Source organism: Ursus arctos, unplaced genomic scaffold (genome assembly GCF_023065955.2).
Source record: "Ursus arctos isolate Adak ecotype North America unplaced genomic scaffold, UrsArc2.0 scaffold_14, whole genome shotgun sequence".
Lineage (NCBI taxonomy): Eukaryota > Metazoa > Chordata > Mammalia > Carnivora > Ursidae > Ursus > Ursus arctos.
This window is the reverse complement of record NW_026622808.1, coordinates 34651776-34673579: the sequence shown is the minus strand read 5'-3', so window position 1 is coordinate 34673579 and position 21804 is coordinate 34651776. Positions and strand designations below refer to the sequence as shown.

General features: G+C 43.5%; 1 protein-coding gene and 1 long non-coding RNA gene across 2 annotated transcripts in view; one reads left to right on the top strand and one right to left on the bottom strand.

The window, feature by feature from the left end:
- Window positions 1–21804, bottom strand: part of LOC125283771 (uncharacterized) — a 30419-nt gene continuing 8615 nt past the window's right edge. Inside the window, exon 4 of the long non-coding RNA XR_008959095.1 lies at window positions 1–137. This is a non-coding gene — a long non-coding RNA (uncharacterized LOC125283771). The remainder of the gene's footprint in view (window positions 138–21804) is intronic.
- IQCF6 (IQ motif containing F6) lies at window positions 12885–13479 on the top strand. The gene is made up of 2 exons (XM_044385154.1): window positions 12885–12899; window positions 13111–13479. The coding sequence occupies exons 1-2, from the start codon at window positions 12885–12887 to the stop codon at window positions 13477–13479; spliced, it is 384 nt and encodes a 127-aa protein (XP_044241089.1).

The following is a 21804-nucleotide window of genomic DNA, read 5'->3' as shown; positions in this document are numbered from 1 at the left end:
CCAGAAAGTCCATCTTGTTCTGTTGTCTCAAACGGAGGCTGTTCCTTTCTGGAATCAGCAGATGCTGGCGGGTTTTGAGAGTTTCCATTTCAAGGTTCTTGCTGGTCAGTGAGGGTGGTGGTGGCAGTCCGGGTGCCCTGCAGACAAGAGTTGAGAGAGGGTAACGGTCCCTCCACCCTTGGGATCTAAGGTCTTCTCTTTTTTTAGGGAGGGAGGGACACAGGGAGAATCTTAAGCAGACTCCATGGCCAGCGGGGAGCCCGACATGGGGCTCGATCTCATGACCGTGAGATCATGACCTGAGCTGAAATCAAGAGTCAGATGCTTAACCGACTGAGCCCCCCAGATGCCCCTAAGGTCCTCTCTTCTTAATTCACCTTCGTTCAGCAAGAATCTGGTTCTGCAGTCTTCCTTATGTCCCTTCTGCCACCCTAGCATGCCTCTCATCTCCTGACATGTGGGCCACACCATCACCACCTTAGGACTTGTCACCTCATAGTCGTGATCAGACTCTTTCCCAGGAAAGGATCTCTGACAAGGCAGCCTGGAAGCCACCTTTGGAAGTAGAGACGTCTGTAGGTAAAGCCCAGCCTGGCTTCTGCCCTTGACTCACCAGGTTCCCTCACCCCCGTTGCTGGAAAAATCTCAACCATCCTCTCTAGACATTTCACATCTCTGTGGCACGTCTCCTAAATGTGTTGTTCTGACTTTGTCCTCCTCCCTCTCCCCCTCTCTTCCTCTGCTTCTGCCACAGCAGCCTCATTGGTGTCCCTCAATTGTGCTGGGCACGTTCCTGCATCAGTGTCTTAACACCTCTTCACCCCTGAGACGCCCGCAGGGCTTCCTCCCCGCCTCCTTCACCCGCTCTCTGGCCACCCATATAAAAGTGAGACCTCCTTTCCATCCGGCATGCTCTGTCTCCCCTGCCTGACTTTGCCCCATCACAAACATTACTACCCAAACCCTCTCTACATAACTGTCCCAGAGGTATCGGAATCTTGCCTGCCTTTTTTCACTGCTGGATCCCCGGCCTCTGCAGCACTCCGTGGCACAGAGTGGATGCCCAGTAAAAAAGTGTTGAGTGACTACATTTGGTCCAAACCAGGTAAATAAATCCCACTAAGCACAGGCCACTCAGCCGTGGGTCACGGACAACTGTCTTCCCTGGGCCACAGGGCCTAGTCATGGATCCCTAGCATCACTAAGCAAAGAACTTTTGTTCACAGATCCACTCATTCGTCCGTGCAACAATATGGAAGCCCTACTGTGTGCCAAGTACTATTATAGGTATTTGTTAAAGCGAAGAGTAACACAGGGAGAAAGTCCCTACCTGCATAAAGGTCACATTCCAGGGCGGAAAACAAACCAACAGATAAATGTGCTTTCCACGAACTGGGACAGACGCCACTCGTGATTGCTGTGCACGGACAAAGCGGTTTATGGATCACACTGTCTAGCTGTGACAATGCTCTCACCAAGGAGGCGAGTTTGTTGGAAAGACTCCTGCAGAACAATCCTACACAGACAGGTGACTAACGCACAAGCCGCCCAACGACACCTGGCTGCTGCAATTTTTCTAGCCTCTGGAGGGAGCTCCTCATCAGCCAAAACAAAATGCCAGGGAAAACGCTTCTAGAAAACGGATGTTTTGAGACATTTCCCTTATATGATCTTGTTGCCAAAAAGTTCACTCACAAACACTCTTACCACTGAACATTTAAAACTGAAAATATCATTTCCTCGTCTATGTATCACTTCCAAATCTCCCGCCTCCACCGGCCTCGAATTGTATCCGTTGGCAGTGTTCTGAACAAAAGAATGAACTAACAAACTGTTAGACGTATGAAAGGCAGGAAGAATCTGATCATGATTGTAAGAGGCTGATCAGTAGCCAAAGCTAAGGACATCGGGGAACTGAATAAATAATAAAATTCATGAGACACACGCAGAACTTTAGATTTTTCAAACAGTAATCATTTATTTCATGCATCCACAGAATATTCACAAGGGACTGGCACACACGTGGCCAGCAAGAAAAGCATAATTTACAAGTATAATCAGTGACCATGTCTAGTTATGTCAGAAACAAGTAAGTTAAAAATTTTTTAAAGCCTCATCTCATTGGAAATTCAGGAAAACCTTCGATGGAAGGCAAAACCAAAATAAAATGGCAAAGTATTAAAGAGCAAAAAGAAAAAGAAGACTGCTTCTATTTTTCTGAAAAGAGATTACTTCCTAACAAAGCCTGGGCTTGGAGGGATGGTCACAGCCTTAAATGCCTCCAATTATCAAGGAAGAGGGGCCAAAAATGTGGAAACCCAGGACTCAACCCTCAAATGAAAACAAAAACAACAGAAGAATCCAAAAGAAATGAAGACAAAGGAGATAATAATATTTTTTTAAAAGTTCAAATTACTGAAACAGAAACCCTCCCCCCTCAAAAAAATCACAGGAGAGATAAATGAGCTTAAAAGCTCTTATTTGAAAATGACTAATAAAATAGATAAACTTCTTTGAGCCTGATTTTTTTTTTTAAAAGAGAGAGGGTAAAAATATACAAGATACGAAATGAGAGTTGGGGACATAACTACAGACGTGGGGAAAATTGAAATTATTTGGAGACAATATTCTGTGCAATTTTATGGCTAATCAAATGTGAAACTACTGAAGAAATGGATGATTTTCTAGCATAATATAAATTATCAAAATCAACCCAAGAAAACTTGAAAACTTGAATAGATCAATTACCACAGAAGAGTATATTTATTATGTATTAAATATTGCCTGGGAACCAGATGGTTTCATGGCTGAGTCTTAGTTAACATTTACAGAGGAGACAATTCCAAATCTATTTAAATGATTCCACATAATAGAAAAAAAGAGGGAAAACTCTCCAATTCATTTCATGAAGCCAACTTAACATTAACACCAAACCTGATAAAGATAGGCCCCATAAAGAAAGCTGGATAGACCAGGGGTTGGCAAACTTTTCCTGTTAAGAGCCAAATAGTCTATATTTAAGGTTTGCGGGCCATACGGTGTCTGTTGCAACTACTCAACTCTGTGTTGCAGCACAAAGACAGCCACAGACATAGAAATAGATGAATGCGACAGTGTTCCAATAAATCTTTATTATGGACGCTGAAATTTGAATTTGATATAATTTTCAAGTGTCACAGAATGTTATTCTTCTTCTGTTGTTGTGGTTTTTTTTTCCTCAACCATTTAAAAATGTGAAAATCATTCTTAGGTCATGGGTTGTACTGAAATGGGCATTGGGCCAGACTTGGCCTGGCCATGGGCGGTGGGTGGGAGGAACAGTAGTTTGCTGAGCAATGACCAATATAATAGCCCAATCTCACTAATCATTATAGATGTAAAAATGTAAAATAAAACATTACCAGATAGAATCCAGCAATATGTCAAAGGAAGAATACAATAAGATTAAATAGTTTATTCCAGGAATGGCTTGATATCAGGAAGAATTAGCATATGTCCTTAGCGAACAATTTAAAGGAAAAATGAACAGCCTCTTGATCAAATCAATATATGCTAAAAAGGGTGCTTATAAAGTTCAGCAGCTGATCTTAATAACATTCTGGGTAAAACTGGAATAGGAAAAAACTACTTAAAATTGATGAAAACATTTTTTTTTTGTTTGTTTGAGGCAAAAGCATTCTAAATGGTGGGGGGAAAGAAAACTATTACCAATAGAATCAGGAAACTGACAGGGATGCCTTCTATCATTCCTATTTTTTTTTTAAGATTATTTATTTATTTCACAGAGATAGACAGCCAGCGAGAGAGGGAACACAAGCAGGGGGAGTGGGAGAGGAAGAAGCAGGCTTCCAGCAGAGGAGCCCGATGTGGGACTCGATCCCGGAACGCCGGGATCACGCCCTGAGCCGAAGGCAGACGCCTAACGACTGCGCTACCCAGGCGCCCCCCTTCTATCATTCCTATTATACACAGTGTTTTGGTTCCAGCAAATGCAATCCACTGGGAAAATCAGTATAAATTTTGAAAAGGAAATAAGAATTATTTCTTTCTGTTTCTGATATGATCATATACCTAGAAATTCCAAGAGAATCTAAAAAGAAAAAAAATCAATGAAAATAAGAGAATATTTGGTATGTGGCCTGATATAAAATAAATATATAGAAATCAGTGGTGTTTCTCTTTATTAATAGTAACCAAATGGAAATTGGGTTAGATAAAACATTCCATCCACAACAACAACAACAAACTATTAAATACTCAAGAATAAATTAAAGTGTAAGGACAAAAAGAACATAAGATAGGGCAAAGCGATATAGGACCAAAGTTTTTATCTACTATTGAAACTAAATTGTATTAATTTGACTATTGTTGTAATTTAAGATGCTAATTGTAGTCCTCAGATTGACACTAACAAAAAATTGAAAAATATATAGTAAAGGAAACAAGAAGGAAATCAAAATGGTAAACTAGAAAATCTAACACAAAAGAAGGCAGTAAGGAAGGAATTGAAAAAAAAACACACCAAGGATATGACATATACGAAACAAACAGCAAAATGGCAGAAGGAAGTTCTTTCTTATCAATGATTACATTAAACAGATTAAACTCTCCAATCAAAAGGCAGAGGGTGGCAGAATAGATTTAAAAACAATACAAAACAGAGCGCCTGGGTGGCTTAGTCAGTTAAGCATCCAACTCTTGATTTCGGCTCAAGTCATGATCAGGGTTGTGAGATCAAGTCCCATCAGGCTCTGCACTGGGCATGGAGCCTGCTTAAGATTCCTCCCTCTCGGGGCGCCTGGGTAGCGCAGTCGTTAAAGCGTCTGCCTTTGGCTCAGGGCTTGATCCTGGCGTGCCGGGATCGAGTCCCACATCGGGCTCCTCTGCTATGGGCCTGCTTCTTCCTCTCCCACTCCCCCTGCTGTGTTCCCTCTCTCGCTGGCTGTCTCTCTCTGTCAAATAAATAAATAAAATCTTTAAAAAAAAAAAAAAAGATTCCTCCCTCTCCTTCTGTTCCTCCCCCTTGCTCCCTCTCTAAAATTAAAAACAAAAAACAAAAAACACACGGCCCAACTATATTGTGTCTACAAGACACTCTCTTTGCATCCAAGAACACAAACAAGTTGAAAGTGAAAGGATGGAAAAAGACACCCCAGGCAAAAAAGACATTACATAGTGATACAAGGGTCAATCTATCAAGAATAGGTAGTAATTACAAACACAGATGCACGTAACAAGAGCCCCAAAATATAGGAAGCAAATCCTGACAGAAATCATGGGAGAAACAGAAAGTGCAACAATAATAGCTGGAGACTAATCAATAGATCAATTAGACAAAAGATGGACAAGGAAATGGAACATGCTGGCATCACTACACCAACAAGACCTGCTGCACATCTATAGAACACCCCACCCAACACCAGCAGGACACCCATTCTCCTCGAGGGCACGTTAAACCTTCTTCAGGACAGACCATATGTTAGGCCAAAAAGTCTCAATAAATTGAAAAAGACTGAAATCATACAGAGTATCTTCTCTGACCACAGTGTAAGGATAATAGAAATATAAGTGAATAGCAGAATGTTATTAAAAATCAATCATCAGGGGCGCCTGGGTGGCACAGCGGTTAAGCGTCTGCCTTCGGCTCAGGGCGTGATCCCGGCGTTCTGGGATCGAGCCCCACATCAGGCTCCTCCACTATGAGCCTGCTTCTTCCTCTCCCACTCCCCCTGCTTGTGTTCCCTCTCTCGCTGGCTGTCTCTATCTCTGTCAAATAAATAAATAAAATCTTTAAAAAAAATCAATCATTAATAATAGAAGGAAATCTGGAAAATTTACCACTTTGTGGAAATCAAAAACACACTTTTAGGGGCGCCTGGGTGGCTCAGTCAGTTAAGCATCCGACTCGTGATTTTGGCTCAGGTCATGACCTCAGTGTCACGAGATCGAGCCCCGCGACAGGCGCAGTGCTCAGCTCGGAGTCTGCTTGAGGTTCTTTTTCTCTCTCCTTCTGCCCCTCCCCCAGCTCATGCATGTGCACACGCTCTCTAAATAAATAAAATCTTTAAAAAAACAAAACCAAAAGCAAACCACACTTTTAAACAACTAATGGGTCAAAAAGAAGTCACAAGAAAAGTTAGAAAATACCTTTATATGATTAAATAAAATACCCCAAACATCCCCAAATGAGGGCTGGTGCTCCAAGGGAAATTTATAGCTATAAATGCCTCAATTAAAAAAGAAGAAATATCTCAGGGTGTCTGGCTGGCTCAGTTGGAAGAGTGTGTGACTCTTGACCTCAGGGTCATGAGTTCAAGCCCCACGTTCAAGGTAGATATTACTTAAATAAATAAACTTAAAAAAAGAGTATTTCAAATTAATAAACTTCCACTTCAAAAAACTAGAAAAAATAAGAGCAAACTAAATGCAACGGAAGCGGAAGGACAGAAATAAAGATTAGAGCTGAGATGAACAAAATAGAAAACAGAAAAACAACAGGGGTGCCTGGGTGGCTCAGCCAGTTAAGCATCTGACTCATACTTTTGGCTTGGGTTGTGATCTCAGTGTCGTGAGATCAAGCCCCGCGATGGGCTCCGTGTTCAGCATGGAGTCGGCTTGGGATTCTCTCTCCCTCTCCCTCTGCCCCTCCCGCTCATGCTCTCTCTCTTTCTCTCAAATCAATAAATAAATCTTTTAAAAAAAGAAAAACAACTGATCAATAAAACCAAAAGTTGATTCTCTAAAAAGACCAACAGAATTAACAAACATTTTGCTAGACTGAACAACTGAAAAGAGAAAAGACTCGAATTACTAAAATCAGGAATGAAAGCGGGGACCTTATAAAATAAAAAAATCATAAAAGAATCTAATAAACAACTGTATGCCAGCAAATTAGATAACCAAGGTGAAATAGGCAAATTCCCAGACATGCACAAAGAACCAAAACTCACTGAAGAAGAAACAGAAAATCTGAAAAGGCCTATAACAAGGAAAGAGATTGAAGCAGTAATTTAAAAATTTCCAATAAAGAGAAATCCAGGACTAGTTGACTTCATTGGTGAATTTTATCAAACAATAAAGCAGAACTGATAGCATTCGTTCTAACATGCTTCCCAAAAACAGGAGAGAAGGGAATGCTTCCTAACTCAATCTTTGAGGCCAGTATTGCCATGACACCAATGCCAGACAAAAGATACCATAAGAAAAAAAAACCTTAAAGACCAATAACAATTATGAGTGCAATGCAAAAACTTCAGCAAAATACTAGGAAATCAAATCCAAGAGCATATTTAAAGGAATACACACCGTGACCTAACGGGATTTATCCCAGGAATGCAAGCGAGATAGGTGCAACACACGAGAACCCACGTTAGTAGAATAAAGGGGCGAAAATCACATGATCATCTCAGTTGATACAGAAAAAGAACTTGACAAAAGCTAATAGCCCTTCATGGTAAAACAACAACAACAACAAAACCAAACAACAACAACAACAAAAACCATTCAATAAACTAGGACTAGAAGGAAGTTTCTCAACCTGAATAAAGGGCAGCTATGAAAGACCCACAACTGACATCAGACTTAATGGTGAAAAGACTGGAAGTTTTTTCTGTAAGATGAGGAATAGACAAAGATGGCTGCTTTCATCACTGCTATTCAACGTCGCACTGGAAGTTTTGACCAAGGCAATTAAGCAAGAAAGAGAACTAAAATGCATCCAAACTGGAAAAGTAGAGGTAAAACTATCTCTACTTGCAGGTAACATAATCTTACATATAGAAAATGCCAAAGAATCCACCAAAAAATTATGACAGCTAATAAACGAATACAGCAAAGTTGCAACATACAAAATAAACCCTCAAAAATCATATGTATTTCTACACACCAGCAATGGAAAATTCAGAAATGAAATTAAGGAAAACGAGGAAACAAGTATAGGGGCGCCTGGGCGGCTCAGTCGTTAAGCATCTGCCTTCGGCTCAGGTCATGATCCCAGGGTCCTGGGATCGAGCCCCGCATCTGGCTCCCTGCTCAGCGGGGAGCCTGCTTCTTCCTCTCCCACTCCCCCGGCTTCTGTTCCCTCTCTCGCTGTGTCTCTCTCTGTCAAATAAATAAAATCTTTAAAAAAAAAGAAACAATTATATTTATAGTAGCATCAAAAAGAATAAAAATACTTAGGAATAAATTTAACCAAGCAGGTGCAGGACTTGTACACTTAAAACTATAAAACATTGTTTAAAGAAATTAAAGGAGGCCTAAATACATGGAAAGACATTCTGTGTTCATGGGTCAGAAGACGTAATATTCCCCAAACTGATTTACAGCGTCAACACTATCCCTTTCATTCCCACTGCCTTTTTTTTTTTTTTTACAGAAATGGACAGCAAATCTTCAAGTTCATATGGAATTGCCAAGGTCTCAGAATAGCCAAAACAATCTTGAAAAAGATAAAGTTGGAGGACACAAACTTCTTAATTTGAAAACTTACTGCAAAGCTACAGTAATCAAGATATTGAGGTACTGGTGTAAGGACAGACACGTAGATCAATGGATTAGACTAGAGAAACCAGGGGCGCCTGGATGGCACAGCGGTTGGGCGTTTGCCTTCGGCTCAGGGCGTGATCCCGGCGTTCTGGGATCGAGCCCCACATCAGGCTCCTCCGCTGGGAGCCTGCTTCTTCCTCTCCCACTCCGCCTGCTTGTGTTCCCTCTCTCACTGGCTATCTCTGTCAAATAAATAAATAAAATCTTAAAAAAAAAAAAGAATAGAGAAACCAGAAATAAACCTATAGCTCTGTGTTTAATTGATTTTCAACAAGGCTACCAAGGTTCAGGGGAAAGAATAATCTCTTCAACAAATGGTGCTGGGACAACTGGGTAACCCCCTGCAAAAGCATGGAGTCGGAGTCTTATCTCACAGCATATACAGATATCAACTCGGAATTTAAGTCCTAAAGGTAAGAAATAAAACTATAAAACTCTTAGAAGGAAACCCAGGAATTATACCTCATGACCTTGGACTTGGCAGTGGATTCTTAGCTATGACACCAAAGCACAAGCAACAGAAGAAAAACAGATAAACTGGATGTCATCAAAATTAGGAACTGTTGTGCATCGAACATTATGAGGGAAGTGAAAAGACAACCTGCAAAACGGGAGAAAATATTTTCAAGTCATATATCTGATAAGGACCTAGTGTCCAGAATATATAAAGAACACTTAACAACTCAAAAACAAAAAGACAAAGGAGCCAATTAAAAGTGGCCAATGGACTTCAGTAGACAGTTCTCCAAAGAAAAATATACAATGCCCCAAAAGCACATGAACAGATGTTCGACATCATTTATCTTAGGGAAATGCAAATCATAACCCGAAATGAGGTGCTATAATTGTGTGGCAAGCAGGTGGAGACTGGTGGGAACATAAAATGGTCTTGCTGCTGTGGAAAACAGTTTGGTGGGTCCTCAAAAAGTTAAACACGGGATCCCCACATGGCCCAGCCATTCCACTCCTGGGTATGTAACTAAAAGAACTGAAAACAGGTGTTCAGACCAATACTTGTACACAAACGCTCAGAGCGGTACTATTCACAATCACCAGAGAGTGAAAATCATTCAAATACCTGCCAGTTTATGGATGCACACACAACATGGGGTCTGTCCATGCAGTGGAATAGTATTTAGCCAGAGAACGGAACTGAAGACTGACAGCGTGCTATCCCATGGACGAACCTGGAACACACGAGAAGTGGAAGAAGCGAGGCATGCAAGGCATGTGGTCTCCGATTCCATTTATATGAAACACCTGGAATGGGCACATCGATAGAGACTAAAAGCAGGTTCGTGGTCGCCAGGGCCTGGGGTGACAGAGGGTGATGGGAAGTGACCGTCTAATGGCTGCATGGTTTCTGTCTGGGGGGATGAAATGAGAATTGAAACAAGTTGAGGACAGAAACTGGAAGTAGGCAGAAACGATGGTTGTACAACATCGTGCGGTACTAAAAGCCACTCAATTATATACTTGAAAATGGTTAAGATGGTCAATTTTACTTTCTGTGATTTCGACCTCAACTGACTTAAAAAGATACATAAAAACACCCAAAACAGTTTTAGATTTCTTTAGGGACATGGATGCACTGTGTCTATAAAGGCATAACTCATTGTCCAGGATGCCCTCCAACCTCGAGGCAGTAATAATGTAAAGAAGGATTGCCAAGGGAAGTGTTAGCTTAAAATGTATGAATTAAATATAAATTATGTTTGGGGGTCCCTGGGTGGCTCAGTCGGTTCGGCATCTGCCCTCAGCTCAGGTCATGATCCAGGAGTCCCGGGATCGAGCCCCAGTGGCGTCGGGCTCCCTGCTCAGCAGGGAGTCTGCTTCTCCCTTTGCCCCTCCCCCACCTCCTACTTTCTCTCTCACTCTCTCTCAAATAAATAAGTGAAATCTTAAAAATAAAAAAGTATTTTTAATAGAAGATTTAAGCTAGGCTGTGCATGGTATAAATTCTTGGAGGAAGAGCTCTGGGGGCAAATTTCAGGGGAAATTCACTTTCCACCTTATATGTTTCTGCATTATTTGAAATTTTAGCAACAGGTCCACCATATTTATAATCAGAGCAAGAAATCAAGCAGAAGAGAGCTGGAAGCTGGGGAGGGGAGAACTGATAAAACAGAGGCCAAGGCTCATGCTCTGTGATCTTACCCTCGGCCCCATCTGCTGCCACTCTGTGAATACCTGCAAAAGCGTGAACATAAAAGGGACGAGCAGGTTTTTCCAGGGACTTCTAAGAAGGAGACAAAGCCAGAATATTCTGGCAACAACCCAACCAGGCCAGAGTTGGAGTAGGGGAGAGATCCGCAAGGAATAGTGGGCTCTGGCATCTTGACCATGGCAACCTGGCCCAGATGGACTGAGCCTCAGGGCCCCGGCCCCAGCCTGGGGATCCCTTCTGCGCACTCCGGTGGGTTGGGCTGGGAGTGGATGGATGCCTGATGCCTAGTGCGGCGATGGAGGTCTTTGAGAGACGGATACCAGCACTCCGCTCGCCCAGACTGACAGTCCTTAAAGGAAACAATAGGGTCTGCTGCCTGGGACTTTTAACACGATATAAAAGTGGTTGTGTGGTTGACAATAGGGTCAGAACCTGTAAGACACCCCAACGACCAGTGCCATGGCCATGAGAACAAGTGATCACGCGAGGCCCCAAACACACAAAAACAGGAGCACAGACAGTGCATAGCCCAGCAAGGAGTGGGCCCCCAGCAAACCCTCATGCAGAAAAACGAATGCTAGGACACACGCTAAAGCCAGAGCCAGAACGGCCTTGCAAATCCCAAAGGACTCCCAGCATCTCGGCCTCCCCTGCGCCCGCACTTCCCGGCCTAACTCTGAATCCTAGAAACACAGCTTTCCGTGAGCTCCCAGGAGACCTGGCTGCACAAGGCAGGGCAGAGCCAGGTTTTGTGGGCCCTGAAGCTTATGTAATTTGGAAGCCTGCTTTAAGAAAAAGAATGCAAAATTACTGGCTTAAAATTAGACAATGAATATGTAGGACAAATAAAAAATCACAACAAATTGTAAATTTTCAAAAGTTGGAAAATACTAAAGCATAACACAATGTGTATATTAAGTCACGGTCCCACCTCTATCATGTTTTCCCAACATTTTTTTTTGCAGCATAACCTGTGATTACTTCTTCATATGATGATTTTGCAATAGCATGTTTGATAAAAACATGTTTATTACGGATGCCCTGGATGCATACAATGTGATTTCTCGTGCTGCCCGACACACTGTTCACAGCAGCTCTCCTAGCTGCTGCCCTGAAATCACAGGGTTTCATTCTGATCAATTCTCTTCCACAAAATTGACATCGAAGTAAGAAAAAAGTATGGTATGTTTTATAATTGTCTCACTGCACTCTCAAATATATTCCCAACAAGACAGAACTTCAGTTTTAATCAGGCATCAGTTGAGAACAAAATCGGATAACAGGAAGAACTTTCTACTACACACCAGCTCTTGTCTCCACACTTTTCAAACCTCCCTCTTCCTCCCCTGCCCACCTACTTCTGGTGCCAGGCGCTGGAGGACCCGTTCATATCATTCATGTGACCGTAGCAGCCTTTGTCCCCGCAAATTCACCCCATGGCACAGTAGCTGGTAGGAGCCTAGCAAGGACGTGTCTGTTCCCAGGGGTGACTGTGAACCACGTAAATCTGTCTCATTTAACCCAAACTAAGTACGCACATCCTAACTCTCCTTCTCCTTAGTCATGTTGCAGAGGAGGCTGCCGCCCGGTCCACACCACCCAATAGAAGGGCGACAGAGGGCGTCAGAGAGGCGGAGACAAAGGTCCTCTCCAATTGCAGCTAAAGAATCTTGCTTTCACAAATTTTACATGAAATCATACTCGCCTGTGAACACAGTGCTTGGGGGCCCTCCCACGGGCTCTGCCACTTAAGCTTCTGGAAATCCCAACTGGCTATGGATGGGTGTTTCTACAGTACGCTTACTTGAAGGAGAGTTGCGTGCCTCTCTCTTTGCTGCCACCAGCAGGAGCACAAAGAAGTGACTGGAAGGTGTAGAAAGAGCAGGATTAAGACGCCAGTGGGCTCTGAGAAATACTGCAAGCAAGAGATAACGGCAGGCCCCCAAAATGACGGAAACCAACAAATGAGGGGACTGGTCAACCCGCAAGGAGACGTGAGCAAGAGGAGAGGGGACAGAGGTGTGGCAAAAATGTGTATGGAGAGGAGTTGATGAGGGGGAGGCTTGTGTGCAGGTGGGCGGAGTCTAATGAGGGGGGTGACTAACAGTTGAGGGCGGGGCTAAAGACTAAGGTGTCCTAACTGATGGATGAGTGGACTGTGAAGATCGGGGCCATGGACACGCAACATGTGAGTAAGGCCCGCACGGCAGGCGTCTGCCTGGTGGATGATGAGCGGCGACTACAGAGGAGTGGGAGACTGGAAATAAGATGGATGGGCCTGGAAACGAGGGGGCAGGGCCGCTTGTGCCGGGCCCCCTTTCTTCCCAGCGCCACAGACGGTGACAGCCATGGGCGGGTACCCCACTGAGCATCTCCGTGTTCTTCCCTCCCCTGATCAGTCAGAGAAGGCAGCCATAAAGATTCAGTCATGGTGGCGTGGCAACGTGGTCCGCCGGACTCTACTGCACGCGGCACTCAGGGCCTGGGTCATCCAGTGCTGGTGGAGGTCGATGCAGGCCAAGATGCTGGAGCAGAGACGGCGCCTGGCCCTGAGACTCTACACTTGCCAGGAGTGGGCAGTGGTGAAGGTGCAGGCCCAGGTTCGAATGTGGCAGGCCCGCAAACGGTTTCTCCAGGCTCGCCAGGCAGCCTGCATCATCCAGTCTCACTGGCGCTGGCATACCAGCCAAACCCGGGGCCTGATCCGGGGCCGCTATGAGGTCAAAGCCAGCCGGCTGGAGCTTGACATCGAAATCCTCTTGACCTAGGGCGCTAGCAGAGCCAAGGAGACTGGATCTCTCTTCCAATAAAGACACTTACTGACCACAGTCTTGCCCTTTGGAAATTAGACCCATACAAGAGGGATCAGCCCCTCAGCAATGGTCTAGAGCCCATCCTGGGACACACCACCCTAGGCCCTTGCACCCATGGCAAACGTGAGCCGTCTTGCACCCAGGGCCCAGCATAGGCTCTGACACCTCAGCCTGATCCCAGCTCCACAAGCAGGGCTATGCCCTGGTCTTAATTTTTCTGCCACTCCTCCCCAGGCTTCTCCATTCAGGGTAGGACACCAGAGAGTTAGGCCGCAGCCAGAGCCAGCTGGGAAGGCCAGGATTCCAAAGCCCTGTGCTGGGCAGGGCCCTCAGGGCCAGTGCAGCGCTCGGCAGGGGGCCAGGAGGACAGGGCACCCAGCTGAGCAACAGCGGGCCAGGCGCTGTGCCTTGCTGGGGCATGGTCCGCCAGAGCCGGCCCTGGGGAAGGCCGGGGCAGGAGCTGAGCAGCAGCAGCTGTGCCTGCAGCTTCGGCCCCAGGGGCTGAGACAAGGCTTCCCTCCCCTCTGCTGGCCACTCCCGGGGAGAACCAGGCACCGAGGGGGAGGGGAGAGAAAGCCCAGGGAGGTGGAGCGGAGGAATCAAGGGAGGGTGTCTAGGAGTGGGTGGGGGAAGGGCTGTCCCTGTGCCACTGGAAGTCACTGGTTTGGGGATGGACCTCTAAATCTTACCGCATCTTCAGAAGCAGCTGTTCTGGCATTCCCCCCAAGACCCCTGCCTTGGTCGCAACCCTCCCACAGACTGCCACGGCCTCTGCAAGGCCGGCCTCTGGGGGGTGCCGATGGGCCTCCGCGGGCTGAGTCTTCTGCTAACACTCAGCCCTCTGGGTACCAGTCTCGCAGCCTCTGCTTTGATGCTCGAGGTCCCTTAGATGTTTGTTTCTGAACCTGCCTCCCAGAACCTGAGGCTCATGACCCTCCCTAGGGGGCTGCAATGGGTGGCCTTGCCTGAGGGGCGGGAGGGCCAGGAGGGGAGGGTACAGAAGACAGAGGGCCTTGCAGCTGGGTAAGACTTTCCCTCCCTTCAGGGGTGCGCTCGCTTATGCGTGTGTCTGGGGCTCAGGGGAGGGTGTCCCCAGAAGAGCTGTGGCAGGTGTGGGGGTTCAGGGATCAGTCTGACACCCAAGGCCTTCAGTAGCTGCAGGTGACGATGATGCACCAGGTACTTTGCTCTTCCAAAGGAGCCCCTTCAGGAGCTTTGGACCCGGCTCTCACCTGCTCGCCTTGCTGGAATGAGTGGTAGGAGACTAGTTAGGTGTGCATGCTGAACAGGGTGGAATTCTGCATGAAGATGCCTGCAGGCGCCACCCCTGCGGTGAGAGGTAGTGAAAACCCAGGCTGGCAAGGCTTTCAGTCTCTGTCAACCTACAGTGGACACAAAACATACTAACGCCCGGGCCCACCCAGAGATTCTGCTTTAAGTGGTGTGGGGAGAGGCCTGGGCACTGGAATTCAATGTGCAGCCACGATTTGGAAACTGATTTGGAAACCGCTGAGTTAAGCCCTTCCCAGCGCCAGGCAGAGGAGGTGAATGAGACATAGGGCAGGAGTCCACAGAGAGGATCCCCTTTAGCTGCCAGGTCTGTGGCCAGAGTTGGCCTGGATGGGTGGAGCCGCCTGTGCGTCCCCAGCAGAGCGGAGGCTGCAGCTGGGGCTTCCAGAGGCAGACACCCTCATGGAGCATCACAGACCCTCCCTTCTCTTCCCCACTGTCATTGAGACTGGAGCTGCAGAAGGAACTCTCCCTGAGAATGCACTGAAACACTAGAAGTGGGGATGGGGGGTAATGCTTGCAGCCCTGGGGCAGGAGGGGGCCTGAGGGCGCTCTGAAGGACTCTCCATTCTTGCTCCACCCCCAGGCGACATTGTGGTTCCAAGAGATATGTGCCCTAGGCCTGATCAACAAAGAAATATTTTGACCCTCGGACTGGTCCAGCATACTGGGCCCCTAAGAAGATAGCTCAGCAAGTGAGGGCCCATCCCCTACTGGTCCCTTCCAGCCCTGAAAAAGGATTCCCAGGTGGCATTTCATCTCCTTGCTCCCAGGATGCCCACCACATGCTCTCAAGCCCCTCACCCGATACATCTCCAACCTCAGTTCTGATACCACCGTGCAGGGTCTCCATCCTGCCTTGTCTTCTGCTTCTCTCTGTCCCACATGGCAAACCCAAAAGGAGATGGCACTGTGTAATTTCAAGATTTACAGTAAAGCTACAGTAATCAAGACAGTGTGGTATTGTTGAAAGAACAGAGAGATCAGTGGAACAGAAGCGAGAGCCCAGAAATCAGCCTACACAAATATGGGAAACTGAACTTTGCAAAGGCAATCCAATGGGGAAAGGTTTTACAACGAATGATGTTGAAAAAACTGGACATCCACATGAAAAAAAAGTGAAGCTAGACACGGACCTTACACCCTTCACAAAAAGCAACTCAAAATGGATCACAGAAGCATAATACTCCTAGAGCCATGAAAGAAATAACCCACAAGCTGAACTTTATTAAAATAAAAACTTCTGTTCTGCAAAGACACTGCCGAAAGAAAGAGAAGACAAGCCACAAAATGGAAGAAAATATTCGCAAAAGACACATCTGATAAGGGTTTGTTATCTAAAAAATACAAAGGACCCTGAACACTCAACAATAACAAAATGAACAACTCATTAAAAATTAAGAAAAGACCTGAGCAGATACTTCACCTGAAAAGATGTACGGATGGCAAACTGGCCTATGAAAAAATGTGCGACACCACATGTCATTACAGCATTGAAAATTAAAAATGACATTACTAAGAAGTCTAAAGTCAAAACACTGACAGCACCAAATGCTGGCTAAGATGTGGAGCAACAGGAACTCTCATTCAGTGCCAGTGGGAATGTAAATGGCACAGCCACTCCGGAAGACAGTGTGGCACTTTTTTTTTTTTGTATGATTTTTTATTATATTATGTTAGTCACCATACAGTACATCCCCGGTGACAGTGTGGCACTTTAATAGAAAACTGAAGTAGGATCCAGCAGTTGAGCTGCTTTGGATTTACTCAAGTGAGTTGAAAACCTATGTCTACACAAAAATCTGCATATGAATGCTTACAGCAGTTGTATTCATAATTGTCAAAAGTTGAAAGCAACCAAGAAGTCCTTCCAATGGGTAAACTGATAAACTCACTGTGGTACATTCACACCACAATGGAATATTTAGTGCGAAAAAGAAATGAGCTCTCAAGCCATGAAAAAGACATGGAGGAAACTTAAAGGCATATTGTGAAGTAGAAGCATCTGGAAAGGCTACATATTACATGATTCCAACTCTATGACATTCTGGAAAAGGCCAACTATAGAGAGAGTAACAGCTGGCAGGTGTTTGGCGGAGGGACTGAGGGATGAATAAGTGAAGCTCAGGAGAGTTTTACGGTATTAGAGCCATTCTGTACGATATTATAAATGCAGATACATGAAATTATATATTTGACAAAAACCATAGAGCTACATACACAAAGTAAACTCTCATGTAAATTATGGACTTTAGTTAATAATAAGGTATCAATATCAGTTTGTCAATTATAATAAATGTATCACATTAATGCAAGATGTTAATAATAAGTTAAACTGTGTGCAGCAGGATGGGGAGCAGGGAGCCCATGGGAACTCTATTTTCAGCTCAATTTTTCCATATGCCTCAAACAGCTCTAAAAGGAAAGTCTGTTAATAAAAAATAAAAGGCATAATGATTAGAACAAAGGTACTAAGGCTATCTGCATTTTTAAACAGCCTGATTATGTACATAGAAAGTCATAAAGAATCTACCCCCAAACTACTGGAATACATGAGTTTAGAACAGTCACGGGATACAAAAATCAATTGTCCAAAGAAGATATGCAAATGGCCAACAAGCACGTGAGAAGATGTGCAACATCACTAGTCATTAGGGAAATGCAAATCAAACCCACAATGAGATACCACTTCATACCCAGTAGGACGACTTTTATTAAAAAACAAACAAAAAACCAAAACAAGTGTTGGCAAGGATGTGGAGAAATTGGAACATTTGTGCATTGCTGGGGGGAATGCAAAATGGTACAGTGGTTGTAGAAAATGATATGGCAATTCTCAAAATATTACAAATAGAATTGCCATATGACCCAGCAAGTTCAATTCTGGGTATATACCCAAAAGAAATGAAAGGAGAAATTCAACAGATACTTACACACGCATGGTCATAGCAACATATTCGCAATAGCCAAAAGGTGGAGGCAACCCAAGTGTCCATTGATGGATGAACGCATTAACAAAATGCAGCACATATGGAATGTTATTCCGCCTTCAGAAAGAAGGAATTTTGACATAATTTACAATATGAATGAGCCCTGAGGACATAATGCTAAATGAAATAAGCCAGTCATGAAAGAGCAAACACTGCATGATTCCTCTTATATGAAACTCCTAGAGTAGTCAAAGTCATAGAGACAGAAAGTAGAACGGTGTTTGCCAGGGGCAGGGGTAGGAGGGAATGGGAAGTTAGTGTTCAATGGGTACAGAGTCAGGTGGAGAAGATGGAAGAGATTTGGAGATGGATGGTGGCGACTGTTACTTTTATTTTTTATAATAATTTTTTATTATATTATGTTAGTCACCATACAGTACATCCCTAGTTTTTGATGTAAAGTTCCATGATTCATTACTTGCGTATAACACTGTTACTTAACAATGTGAATGTACTTAACCCCATAGAAATGTACTCTTAAAAATAGTTAAGATGGCAAATTTCATGTCACGTATATTTTACCACAGTAAAAAAGTAAGTTGTATCTAACAACAAACTGCAAACTGAAATTAAACTTAAGTAAGTGTTTCCAATAGCGTCACAAAAATCAAATGCGGGGGCGCCTGGGTGGTTCAGTCCGTTAAGCATCTGACTTTGGCTCAGATCATGATCTCAGAGTCCTGGGATCAGGCCAGCGTCAGGCTCTGTGTCTGGCAGGGAGTCTGCTTGTCTGTCTTCCTCTCCCTCTGCCCTTTCCCCCACTCATGCTCTCTCTCTCTAATAAATAAATAAAATCTTTAAAGAAACCAAATGCCTAAGAAACAACATAAATAGAAGACTCCTACACTGAAAACTATACAACATTGCTGAGAGAAATTAAAGACTGAAATAAATGAAAAGATATGCCATATTCATGAATAACAATCCTGTTAAAATTATTTTCCACAAATTGATCTATATATTCAATGAAATCCCAACAAAATTCCAGAAGATTGTTTTTGTAAAACTCAAAAGGCTGATTCTAAAACCTATGTTGAAATGCAAAGGACCTAGGGGCGCCTGGGTGGCACAGCGGTTAAGCATCTGCCTTCGGCTCAGGGCGTGATCCTGGCGTTATGGGATCGAGTCCCACATCAGGCTCCTCCACTATCAGCCTGCTTCTTCCTCTCCCACTCCCCCTGCTTGTGTTCCCTCTCTCACTGGCTGTCTCTGTCTCTGTCGAATAAATAAATAAAATCTTAAAAAAAAAAAAAAAAAGAAATGCAAAGGATCTAGAACAGCCAAGACAATCTTGAAAAAAATAAAATAAAATTGAAGGGCTTACCTGACCTGACCTCAAAATTTACTATAAGCTACAGTAATTAAGACAGTGTGGTGTTTATTAAGGTAAAAAATACATCAATGAGACAAAATAGAATCCAGAAATAGTCCCACCCATTTATGGTCAACTAATTTTTAAAAGGGTGCCAATATAATTCAGTGAGGAAAGTAGAGTCTTTTGAACAAACAATGCTGGAACAACTGAATATTCACAAGGATTAAAGCTAACATTCACCCCCATCTCACATCACATGCAAAAATTAATTCAACAAAGATCTAAGTCCCAAATGTAAGAGCTACAACTAAAGTTTCTAGAAAAAAAGCAGGAGTGGAGCGATATCAGTGAAAATGACAAAGCAGGTAGCTCCAAGGGCCCACTTCTCCATAGAAACATCAAAAAAATCAAACAAAAACTATCACAATCAACTTTGTCCACACTCTGGAAAACAGCCAAAAGTTTACAGTAACCAAATGACTGTCAATTGAAGAAGGCAATGTTTTTAAAAGTAGGCTTCATGTCCAGCATTGAGCCCCAACATGGGGCTTGAACTCATGACCCTGAAATTAAGGGTCAGACACTTAACCAATTGAGCCACCCAGGCACTCCAAAGAAAAATACAATTTAAAAACAGTAGGGAGATTTCATGGAGTTTTTACTTGCCATTGTCCCCCCCACCCCACCCCGTCTACAGAATGAGGGTTATCTTGAAGATGGCAGCCCATGTCCTCAGGAAGGGAGCTGGTTACTGGTTCCAGAGCAAAGCAGACCATACTCCCATGGAATTGTGTTTGCTGGTCTAATCTGTCCAGGTGTTACCTGAAGGACTAATGCAAGGCACTTCCTTTTGGTTTGCCTACGTCAGAGCTCATTTGGGGCGGAAGAGCAGTAAGCATTCCTTGAACAATGTAAGGCAGGTGAACCACCTCAGCGGCTTGGGGAAAGAGATTATAGTTGAGGCAGACACAAGAGTGCTAAAGGCCCCACAGGAAAATCTGGGGACAGTTTCTTTCAGAAATTACGGCATTCAAAGTGCCTGGATATACTGGGAGATTTAAAAAGCTGTGTTCATGACCAGGGCAAGACTTATGCCCAGAAAACACTTGCAAACCTGAAGCTTTCAGCTCTCTCTGATCTCTAAGCTAAGATCAAACAGGAAGTGAACACTAAGGCAGAGTTCTACATGGCCCGGCTAAGTGTTGAAGGAGTGTCCCAGTGCAGAAACACTTTGCAAAACCCAGGAGAGTCCTTTTTCCTTTGTTTCTTCTCTCTCCTGGCATTCAAGAAATTTTCCAACAAATCGCTAGCTGAACACAGCTATAGGAAGACAGACTTCAGAGACCACATATTAAGAAGAACACAGACTTAAAATAACAATTTAGAAAAGTCACTAAACAAAAACTATAGCCCACAGCAAGCCATAAAAAGATAACTTGGGGAGAGAGAAGATTCTGACTTTCAGAGTTACCACATTATAATCAAAATGTTCAGTTTTCAACAAAAAGTTGCAAAACATGCAAAGAAACAGGAAGTATGACCCATTTACAGAAGAAATGAACATAAGTTGTCCCTGAGGAAGCACAGACATTGAGCCAACCAGACAAAGACTCTAAATTAACTGTCTTAAATATTCTCAAAGAGTTATTGACACCATCGACAAAGAGCTAATGGAAACTGGGACAGTAACGTATGAACCAAATAGAGATATCGACAGAGAAAAAGAAATTATAAAAAGGAACCAACCAGAAATTTTGGAGTTCAAATGTACAATAACCAAAATGAAAACTACAAGTGGGTTTCAACAGCAGATTTCAGCAGGCAGAAGAAAGAATCCGTGAACTTGAAGAAAGGCCAATTGAAATTATCCAGTCTGAGAACAAATAAAAAGAGAACAGAGAAAAATGAATAGAGCTTAAGAGAATGAGACGCTATGAAAAGTACTAAAATATGCATAACAGGATCCCAGATTAAGAGGAGAGAGAAAAGGGGGCAGACAGAATATTTGGAGATGCAGTGGTTAAAAACTTCCCATATTTAATAAAATAAAATAATCTAAATCTCCTAGAAGTTCAATAAACTCCAAGAAGGATAAACACAATGAAACCCACACTGAGACACTTTATATTTAAATCGTCTAAGGCCAATGACAAAAAGAGAATCTTGAAATTAGCAAAAGAAAAATTCATCATGCATAAAAGACCCTTAGGAGAATGAACAGATTTCTCATCAGAAACCAGGGAGACCAGAAGGGAGTGGGATGATAGTTTTAAAGGGCCGAAAGAAAAATCTGTCAACCAAAAATTCCATATTCAGCAAAACTGTCTTTCAAAAATGAAAGAGAAATGAAGAGATTCCCAGAAAGCTGCAAGTGTGCACCACAAAGACTTCCCTATAAGAAATTCTAAAGGGTGTACTTCAGAATGAAATAAAAGGACACTAGATGGAATTTTTAAAGCCTTATCAAGATATAAAGAACTCCAGTAAACTATACACATAAAAATAAAAGCTAGTATTATTGTGCGGGCCTTTTTCTTTTCATTTGTAGCTCTTCTTTTTATTTCCTATATTATTTAAAAGACAAATGTATGAAAAAATAATAAATCTATGCAAATGAACACAATGCATAAAAATAGAATTTGTGGCAATAACAACTTTGGAGGAATGGAGCTTTCTGGAAAAATT